The sequence below is a fragment of the Cucurbita maxima genome, unplaced genomic scaffold (genome assembly GCF_002738345.1).
Source record: "Cucurbita maxima cultivar Rimu unplaced genomic scaffold, Cmax_1.0 Cma_Scf00019, whole genome shotgun sequence".
Lineage (NCBI taxonomy): Eukaryota > Viridiplantae > Streptophyta > Magnoliopsida > Cucurbitales > Cucurbitaceae > Cucurbita > Cucurbita maxima.
The window spans coordinates 3,079,512-3,090,785 of NW_019272035.1; the positions used below are offsets into that span (position 1 = coordinate 3,079,512).

The window sequence follows — 11,274 nt, forward strand, 5'->3', positions numbered from 1 at the left end:
TTTTTTTTTTTTTTTTTTTTGTTCGGATGAAAATTTAAAAAATTAACCAAAAAAAACCAACGAGTTATCGAGTTAGACTTCAATTTTACGAGTCTCGATAAGAAAAACTAACGTATAATACATTTTGGTTCCACTCCCTCTTGCAGGAGAAGCAGTGGTTTCTCTAGAGGTGTATCCAAATATCGAGGAGTTGCGAGGTAATATCACTCATAAACGTTTTTTTTTTTTTTAATTTCAACGATTCACATCTATTGGAGAGGGGAACAAAACATTCTTTATAAGAGTGTGGAAACCTATCACTAGTAAACGCATTTTAAAACCTTAAAGGGAAGCTCGGAAAGGAAATCTCAAATGATATCAAAACCACAAGGCGATGTGTCAGCGAGGAGGCTAAGCCCCGAAGGGGGTGGATTGTGAGATCCCACATCGATTTTTTTATAATCTTGAGGGGAAGTCGTCCAAAGAGGACTTATTTGCTAGCGGTGGGCTTGGACTATTATAGAAAAATTTGAACATCTACTCTTTCGACCGAACAAATTTGATATGAAGAGAGTCGATTTTGCAGACACCATCACAATGGGAGGTGGGAAGCAAGAATTGGAAGGGTATTTGGCAACAAGTATTTATACCTTGGAACTTACGGTGAGTATTTCAACTCCAAAATTTATTAATTTCCAATGGTTCATAAGGGTTAAGCGTTGATAACTTGTAGGTACACAAGAGGAGGCAGCGAGGGCATACGACATAGCAGCAATCGAATATAGAGGCCTCAACGCAGTGACCAACTTCGAGTTGAGCAGCTACATAAGGTGGCTTAACCCAAACCCAATGCAGCCTTCTCCACCATTGTCCTTTTCAATTGATACCAATACTACAAGTAATAGCGCATTTATTCCGACTGCCCCACGAACGTCCCCTCGCACAGCGCTTGGCCTTCTCCTCAAGTCGTCCCTCTTCAAACACCTTATGGAGAAGAACGTTGTAAACGTCAATGGAGATGCCGAAATGGAAGAGGAGTACCCCATGGATGAAGGTAGAGCGCTACTCTCCTTTGTTGATCCTAATCCTTACTTGCACTTGCAATATTCATGTCAAGGAACCACCAACTTATCACTCTCCACCCCTTTTCATTACTTCGCTTTGGTTTGATCTCATATATACAAACGTCATACATTTTAGACGTGCTTGTAATGACTTTTTAAGTGCTAAAAAAGTGTTTTAAAGTGTAAATAAAAATACTTTTGAGTACTTAAAAAGTCGTTCATAGTACTTTAATCATTGTGGATGTTTGTATGTCATGTGTAATCATAGTTATTTGAAGAATCAACATGGTTTTGATCTTTATCGAGTGTTAAATTATAGTTTACTATATATATCATATTTGATATTTTATTACAAGAAAATATCTTGATACTTGTCTTTCATTACTCTTTACCATAGATATCTTTCATTTATTGTTTTTTCCCATTTATTACTCCTTACATATCCGTGTAATTTATTTAATTATAAATAAAGAACTTTCTCACCATTTAGGTGTGATGGTTTTAGCAAATATTCTCACTAAGCACAAATGTGAACCCACATCAATCGAGACAAGTTCATTACTAAGATTAGTTGACAACCACTAATGTGATTCTATCTTTCGAAAATACCATGCAGATCCTCGCGCACCAGGATGAGTTCACAATTAAGAGTGAGTTCACAAGTACTCTAACTATCCCCACATTAGTCACATCTTTCCATATGATATTGATCACTAGTTTTAAAGTAGGACATAGTAAATATATAACTTAAACGTAACCTACCTGTAATTCATCTACTCAAAGTTGTATTCAACTTATGTACATTCTTACCGGTATACTTAAGTTGTAATTAAAATCATTTCATAATTTAAATACTCGGGTTGATTAGAAAAATGTGTTCCAGTCAATTCATAAACATTTCTAATAAGCGAAAATAAAATAAATGAAAGGTTTAACATCTTCGAGATATAAAAAGAATAAAACAAATAAATAAATATATAAGCTTCCCACAAAATTAAAAAGGGACTCGATTCACCAAAACCATAATAAATTTATATACAGTAGACAAATGGGTTGTTGTAATATAGTGGTAAGTATTCTCGCTTGTCATGCGAGTGACCCGAGCTCGATCTCCCAGCACAATTCTATCTACATATATTAGCTTTTTAAATAATTTATTTTAACTTCCTTGTGCTTAATTAACAAATGTGTTGTTAGTATAGTTGTAAAAAAAAAAAAAAAAAAAATCTTATATTAATTTAAAAAAAATTGTGAAGGAGATTTTTTTTTTTTTTTGGTGCAATGATTATATCAATAAACATAACTTGTTCTATCGTGCATAGAGTACAACTCTAGGTCTCGAGACTACATAAATTTAGGTGTGGAGTTTTTTTTATGTTACTTTATTACCTGTCTTATCTGTTGAAATGTTATGAGTTGGACTATTTAACTCATGACTTAGAATTGACTATTGTGGTCTTCACGTTGAAAAAATGGATAAATTATTTGTATGATTTGAGGATTCAGATTTGCACCGGATAATAAATGCGTGAAATATTTGTTTATTAAGAAGTGAGCCAACAACGATAGCTAAAGTTGGTCAGGGTTATAATGTGAAGGTACTATATAATCTTGGTAAGCTCAACGTAACTGGTGATGTTTTGAGTAGAAATACGACACATACCTAATATGTTATTATTGAGTAAGTTAATATAGAGGCTGACTTTAAGAGAGTCAAGGTTGTTGTTATAGTTAGCAGGTAGCTATTACAATACATTCCGAAGAATATACTACACGTTTGCTTTGCTTCAAATGAAATTTTGGTGAGGTGAAGGAGTATTTACACATTGTTTAGCCTCTACTATAAGCGAGTGCCGATGTGTTTGTTATTGTACATGAAACACTGAATTTTCATCAATGAAATTGTAGATTTATTGTCAACGTACAGAGTTACTAGCTTTAGCTCACTTTCAATCACTTTTCTCAACAACTTTCTTAACCACAATGTTTGGAACGATGTAGTAGTTAGTGCCATGAACTCGGCTTCACGAGAAGATAATGTCACAGTTCGCTGCTTTTGAGATTGAAAAGTGATCACATTTTCATTGAGATAAAACACCATTGATGCAATGCCTTTTCTATTGTCGATGTCTCCAACTAAATCAGTTACAGTAAAATTGACTACTTCATTAGATCCTATCCCTCTTTGGTACTTCAATCCATAGCTTGTGGTTCCTTTACATAGCGAAGAATGTGCTTGACCGCTTGATGATGCATCACAATAAACTTTTCCATGTACCTACCTTACTCACCATTTTGACAACCTATGATATGAAAGATCGAGACGAATATGAGTCAAGTAGCTTAAACTTTGGATGACGCGCCTATATTTGGTGGAATTCACCAAGTTTTCTTCAGCGTTTTTTTTCAAGCTGTAACTTTGCTTCCATAGGATACTTGGTTGGGTTGTAGTCTTCCATCTTAAATGGTTGCAACATCTTTTTAGCCTAGGCCAATTGATTTAGCACGATGCAATATTTCTTCTGACCACCTCAATACTGAGATAGTACATGAGTAACTAGAGGTCAGTCATCTCAAATTATTTCATCATTTGCTGCATGAACTCTTTGATTTCTTCAACATTTATACTAGTGACAATCAAGTCATTAAAGTACACACCAAATATGAGTGCTTCAGCTCCATGACTTATTGTATACACTGCATGCTCTTGCAAGCACTTCGTGAAATTGAGACTCTTCAAGCTCTTGTCTAGTCATATGTTTCACGCCCTTATGCTTGTCGTAAATCATAATGGGCCTTTGACAACTTGTACATTTGTGTTATTCGATTTTGATGATGAAACTTTCAAGTTGGGCAACATATATTTTTTCTTGGAGGTCGCCATTTAAGAATGTTGTTTTGACAACTAAGTGATAAACCTCCCACCCATGTTGAGCTGTGAGGACACAAATCAACTTCACGAGTGTAAAGACTTCATCAAAATCAACTTCCTCCCACCCATGTTCTTTGTACTTGATGACATTTCCTTCACTATTCTTCTTGATCTTAAACACCCACTTTAAACTGATGGCTTTGTGATCAAGTGGTAAATCAATGAGTGCCCACGTCTTATTTTTTTCAATTGCTTCAAGCTCGTTTTACGTAATCTTCTGTCACGCTATCTCAATTGCGGCCTCACAATAAGTTATCATCTCATTGGGATCAAACTCTTCTTTTAGTGTATATGCATAAATTTCAGTGTGAGAACAAAAATTTATTTGGTCCACCAATTGCCATTTTGATAAAAGTAATAGGTTTGGTGTTCTCGTTGCCGGGGATCGAAGGCAGGAATACTTATCACTATACTACAACGACTTAATTACTTATTGATCTTGTCAGAGTTCTTTTTTAAGTTTATGGGAAGAAACCTTATTTATTTAGTTATTTGATTTATTCTTTCATTTATTTTATTTTCTCTTATTAAAAAATTTTATTAATCGTCTCGAACATATTTTTTTCTCATCCACCCGAGTGTTTAAATTAGATGAGTTAAAGTCTAACTTCAACAAATAAATAAAATAAGAGCTCAAGATACTGCATTGTTCCCTACGTGTCATTTTTTCAAATTTTTCTTTACCTCATATTTGCTTTTATTCCTTCTTTATGTAATTTTTTCGTTTCAATCCTCGGGAAGGATCGACTTGTTAAAAATGATTATATCAATCGATACAACTTGTTATACCGTGCACAAGAATGCAACGCTAGATCTATAGATCTGTAAGTTTATAAAGCCTTCTTGCAAGCTCACATAAGTGTTTATAACTAATTACAATCTTCACTTTAGTGGGTCTATTGTGATATTTTCTCTTGAAACGACATGTCCTAGAAAAAATACCTACAAAACTTACACTTTGAGAGATTCATAAACTACTTGTCTGAACTCAACATATTTAAAATATCTCGAAAATGAGTTTCATGTTCCATATTAATCTTAAAATGCACAAAGAAATGGTCGATAAACATTATCACAAATGATATATTTGAATATCTAAATATTTGGATATAATTTCATATTTAAATATTATAAAATATCTCATTAGATGCATTCATTATTTTAATATTTAACTTATCAAATACACTAAATAATTTATTTATGTTTAATATATCTAATATATTAAATTTTAATTTAAACCCTTCAAATGAAATATAAATTTTCATTTATATTGATATTAATTTCAACCGCTTCAAATTAAATATATTTTTCTCTATGTTCAACTAAATTTAACCTTTTGACGTTACTATTAGTTTGCAAGAAGGATTTATAAACCTACAGATCTACAGATCTAGCGTTGCACTTTTATGCACTGCAAGATAAGTTATATCGATTGATATAACCATTACGAACAAGTCGATCTTTCCCGAGTATTGAAACGAAAAAATTAGATAAAGAAGAAATAAAAGCAAATATGAGGTAAAGAAAAATTTGAAAAAAAGATATGTAGTGTAGTATCTTGAGTTCTTATTTTGTTGGTTTGTTGCAGTTAAACCTTTAAAAATCTATCCGTGAATAATAAAAATAAATAATAATATGAAAATAATTAACGAATGAGTTGTTGTAGTATAGTGGTAAGTATTCCTGCCTGTCATGTAGGGGTGTACATTCAACCCGACAACACGGACCAACCCAACCCGAATTAGAAGGGTTGAGTGTTTCTGAACCCGAACTAAATCGGTTCGATTTTTCTTCCTTTGGCTATATATATAAATAATATGTTTAAACTAATACAAATTATTGGTTATTTAATTTCATGATATATCTTTATATTTTTTCTTATTTTAAGAAATGTTGGCATTTAGCGGTATTTAATTTTATGACAATGTTGAACTATGTTAATACGTTACAATTTTCGCTAGTTGTTTTTTATTGATTTTTTTTGTGCGAATAGCGGTATTTAATTTTATGACAATGTTGAACTATGTTAATACGTTACAATTTTCGCTAGTTGTTTTTTATTGATTTTTTTTGTGCGAATAATTTTGGATTAATTTGTGTTTGTTTGTGAACTTTTAATGTATTTTATTTAAGATTGTATCCGAATAATTATAAATTATGGATAAATAAAGGTTAAAAAAAATTATGACAACCCAACCCGAAAATAGAGGGTTGGGTTGGGTTGGGTTGTGAAAAGTTTTGGGTTGGGTTGGGTTACCAATCCAACCAACCCGAATTTTTGGATTGGGTCAAAAAAATCCGTCAACTCAACCTAACCCGGACCATATACACCCCTACTATCATGCGGGTGACTCAGGTTCGATCCCCGACAATGGCATTCTCCTTTTTATTTTACATTTAATTGCTCAAAACGGTTTGTTTAATAAATGAGTTATATGTACTTATTTACTTTTCAACGACCTGGTTTAGTTTTTTTGATGTGATTTTTTTTCTTTTAAAAAGTAATTAATTAAATTGCACAAAATTATTTATTATCAATAATTATATAATTATACAATTTATGTAACATAGATTTCAAGTTTACAACATTAAAAAGTTACTAAATTGAATAATTTAAAAGAAAATAAAAGTTAACATGATTATGACCCTAAGGAACTCCAATTTGCTTGAAACTTAATATGAGCCTTACGTATGATATTGTGAATGACTTACGCAAAGGTTTATGATAGGTTGACATGATATCATATATTAAAGTTTATGAAGAGGTTCATGGTATCCACCGACCATGTGACCTAGTAGGTCTTCTACGGGAGTGGAATATGATGAGGACTAGTGTTATGCATGGTGTATGGAGTGGAAATGGATAGTCTAGTGAGATCTATTTTTCTTCATCCAATTAGGAGAGATCAAACAAGTGCATAAGCTAGGGCTCTACATCAGATTGACCAAGTATCATGACTAGGACTTAGGACTAAGATCCTTAAAATAGAAACCATGTTAAGCCTTTGGTCAAATTATAGAACATAATACCGTAGCATTCTCCATGGACACGATTAAGAGTCTATAAGTAGGTTACTTAATGAGTATTATACTCGCTCTAGTTCTTACATGTTTTTAGGTTGTAACTAGAACTTGGTCGAGGATGAGAGTGGATCTAGAGCAGGTGATATAGAGATCTAAACCTAGAGTCTCCAATAATTTGTGTGGTTTTGTTAACGGTTTTGCATTTCTTTATTGTATTCAAACTTAAATTTATTTTGGATAATGCAAATATATAAGTAAGGTATGTTTTAAGTTCTTTAGTTAAAAAGTGAAAAAAACTTTATTGTACTTTTGTATCGTCTAATTTGCCTCAGCTTACGATTCATGTTCAGAGAGTTGAAAAAATCAGGACGAGACATGCACAATCTTCACATAATGACTTAATGACCCTACAAAACATATGCATCTAGGACGCTACCTTAGCACAACCAACTCACACGGTCAATATATATCCCATATCCTCGTATTATTTACTATTAAAGATTAATTAATAACTCTTTAATAGTCTTTATCAAGATATTTGAATATCCATCAAAGGTATCCATGAGTTAAACATAAAGGGAGGACAGTCACCTATACCATGCTATGTGGACCCTTGCCACTCGACACAAGTTTACTATTAAGATTAATCCTAATAGTTCCAACTATGCAACTTACTACGAGGCCAAGAATCATGTAAACGCAACAAAGGTTCTATATTAGATATAAGCAAGCATAGACATGCTAACAATTCCATAGTCGTAGTTACAATTAACCTGTTAAAATGATTTAGTTTCTAATAATATAGTCATATATTAATCATATTTACGTTAAACTCATAAGGCTTAACACGAGAGAAATTCAAAGTTGTTATTTATTACCCATTAACCACCAAATAGTCTTGTATACTTATTTATTACCAAATAGGTTTAAATTCAACAATAATTTATATCATAATTATATCGTACCTAAAACTTTAAACGGGTGGAATCAATCTTTTACTTGTATACTTTCATTATTTATTTTTTTTATTTTAAAATTTAAGACTTAATTTTCAATAATATGTAAATTATTCAAAGAAATTTCTTTAATTTATTTTTTATTAGAAAAAATAATAAATACATGAAATTACTTGTCTCAAAGGAGGAGTTGCACGTAACGTATTAAACGAACCGTTTAGAGCTAATAAATTGGTAAATAAAAAGGAAAACGCCGTTGCCGGGGATCGAACCCGGGTCACCCGCGTGACAGGCGGGAATACTTACCACTATACTACAACGACTCATTTGTCAGTTTGATCAATTATTATTATTTAATAACTATGAGAAGAAAGCTTATTTATTTATTTGTTTTATTCTTTTTTATCTCTTTCAATTATTTTATTTTCAGTTATTAAAAAGTTTGAACACAAATTAAATCCACAATTTGTTTAGACCAAAACAAACCTTCTTAATGAAAGATTTTTTTTACTACATATCTTATTTTAAAATATTTACCTTTTATTTCTTTCTCGTAAGTTTATACTAACATCAAAAGGTTTAATTTAGTTTAAACAAAAAATTTGAAAGGTTTAAATTATTAGATAAATAAATAAAATATATTTGATTCCGTCTCTTGACACGATATGTCCTAGAAAGGATACCTCTAGAACTTCTACTTTGAGAGCTTAATAAACCCTTGACCTTACGCTCTTTTTATTATATTTTCTAAGTCTATTCTACAAAAATAACAGGCATGAATTTATATAGCCTCAAAGTGAAACCCTCGACCTTACACAGCATTTCAAGAGTTTCTAAGGTTAGTACTTTATGACCCTAATTAGCTACCGTGTAAATGTAACCTAAAAAAAGAAAAGGTCTTAAAACTTAAAATACATTAAATAAACTCCATGAATCTAGTTTTTAATTATCTATAAAAATGAATAATAAATGAAGCTCGATTCTTTTTAATGTGACATTAATATTGTATAATTGAGATTACTTGATTCATATCTTTGTCCTCGAATTTTCGTGTGAAGTATTGTTGCAAAAGCAAGAGATGCACTCAAGTTTGAGAAAACACTGTGATTCTGAATACCATCTCTCAAATGTATTATGTGGTGAAGCCAAGTCAACTTGCAATCTAATAAATGTAGTAGCACGCTTTGAATACAAGAAACCAACCGAGTCATGGTGTTTCTTCATTGTATTTTATCATTTTTATTTATTTAAGGTTACATTTACATAGTGCTAATTATAGTACTAAAGTATGAATGTTACCAACCCTACAAATGGAAAGGTTTTATTATGTTATTATGTAAAACCGACTCGAAAATATAGTAAAAAAGTATTTGTATTTTCTTTTAGCGAAAGATTAAGCTTGAGTATTTAGAATAATTCAAGCTGATATTATCAATCTTACTTGTGTAAGTGAGAAATAATTATTTGTCAGATTATTTTATATTTTTAATATATTTAATATATTAAGATATTTTATGAGATTTGAATATTTTTAAATAATATATTATTATGATATAATATTATTTCAATCAATATAATAAAATATATGAATAAATATTTAACTAATTTGACTTTTATTCAAATTTTAAATATACATTTTCAATTAAATGTATCAAATATATATTAATTATATTAATATTTAACGTATCAAATACAATAAATAAAATCTTGTGATACATAAATTTAAATTAAACACTTAAAATTAAATATATTTCTCCACTAAATATATTTTTCTTTACTACATTTAATATAATTAATATATTAAATATTAATTTAAACCATTTAAATCAAATAGGTTTTGTCTTTTATATTTTTAATATTTCAAATTTTATCTTTCAATTAAATTATACTTTTTGATGTTACTATAAGTTTGCAAGTTTTTTATGAACATATAAATCTATAGATTTTGAGGTGTAATCTTATGTACTACACGATAAACGGTATAAATTGATATAATCATTACGAACAAGTCGATTCTTTATAAGAATTAAAACGAAAAAATTAAATAAAGATGGAATAAAAGTAAATATAAGGTAAAGAAAATTTTGAAGTAATATATGAAGTGAAAAATCTAGGATGTTGAGCTCTTATTTTGGTCTAAAAAAATTATGGATCGAGTCGGGTTGATGAAGAAATGGGTTCGAAGCCAATTCATAACCTCTTAATAAGAGAAAATAAAATAAATGAAAGCTTGGACCTCTTCAGAGTGGGATTAAGATATAGAACCAATAAAGCAAATGAATAAATAAGGTTTTATCCCACAAATTATCTCACTAAGAATATAAAGAAAAAAAATTGTATAATCTACAAAACTTAACAAATCCGTTGTTTTTGTTTTAGTACCGTAGTAAGTATTCCCACCTGTCATGCGGTTGACTCAGGTTTGATCCTCGACAACGGCATTTTTCAAACCTAAAAAGAAAGGAGAGCCACAAAATTGAAAAATGGAAAAGACGCAAAAGAGTCGGTAAAATTAGAGAGCATGAGTAAGAAGAACCCTAATTCAGTGGTTATTGACAGAAGAAGGAAAAAAAGACAAAAAAAGAATGGATTAGCACAAAGAGGCAGACGAGAGAGCTGAGGAACTTCCACTAAAGAACAACAACAAGAGATAACTCCAATTTTACATGATTAAGAGATTGATTTCTCTGCTTAAGTGAGAGCTAGGTTGACGGCGTGATTTTAGTTTATTAAAAAATTGTTATTAATTATTTACATTTTTGTTTAGTTGGCGATTTTACATACATAGTTGTTCTCTTATTCGACAAAACCGTGGAAGCAAAGAAATTATCTTTAATACTCAAACTGTTTTTCATTATTGTTGATTTTTCCGTATAAATTTTGTTCATAAAAAAAGTAATAATAAAATAAAAAAAAAAATATAAATATATTTTATTTACATATCTAAGATAAAGTTTGAATACATTAGGTTCGGTAAGCAAAAAATTATGAATATTAAAACAGTTGGGATGACTCTGTATGACATTTGCTCTAGATCCACTTCCATCCTCAACCAACTCCTTCTTGTCACCTTAAAAACATGAGAGAAAGGGAATTAGTACAAAGAATGAGTAAGAGACTACTCGTGTCCTTAGAGTGTGCTAGGGTACCATGCTCTTTCTTGACTTGTTCCTATTCTTATCTTGAGTACTTAAGCCCTTAGTTGTTGTTCTTGAGTTCTTGTCATGGTCTTACCCAAGGATCGTGGTCGAGGGTTCATAGTTTTTTTTTTTTTTTTTTTTTTTTTTTTTTTTTTTTTTTTTTTTTTTTTTTTTTTTTT

At 30.6% G+C, this 11,274-nt stretch overlaps 1 protein-coding gene and 1 non-coding gene across 2 annotated transcripts in view; one reads left to right on the top strand and one right to left on the bottom strand.

Annotated features, from left to right (window-relative positions):
• LOC111493509 (ethylene-responsive transcription factor WRI1-like) overlaps positions 1 to 1,149 on the top strand; it is a 2,866-nt gene extending 1,717 nt beyond the window's left edge. The window contains exons 6-8 of the mRNA XM_023143211.1: positions 147 to 197; positions 566 to 642; positions 713 to 1,149. Of these exons, the coding sequence (XP_022998979.1) occupies positions 147 to 197; positions 566 to 642; positions 713 to 1,149 (565 nt within the window). The remainder of the gene's footprint in view (positions 1 to 146; positions 198 to 565; positions 643 to 712) is intronic.
• Positions 1,150 to 8,206: 7,057 nt separating this feature from the next.
• On the bottom strand, positions 8,207 to 8,278 carry TRNAD-GUC. The gene has a single exon. It is a non-coding gene; the product is annotated as a tRNA-Asp (tRNA).
• Positions 8,279 to 11,274: the final 2,996 nt, after the last annotated feature.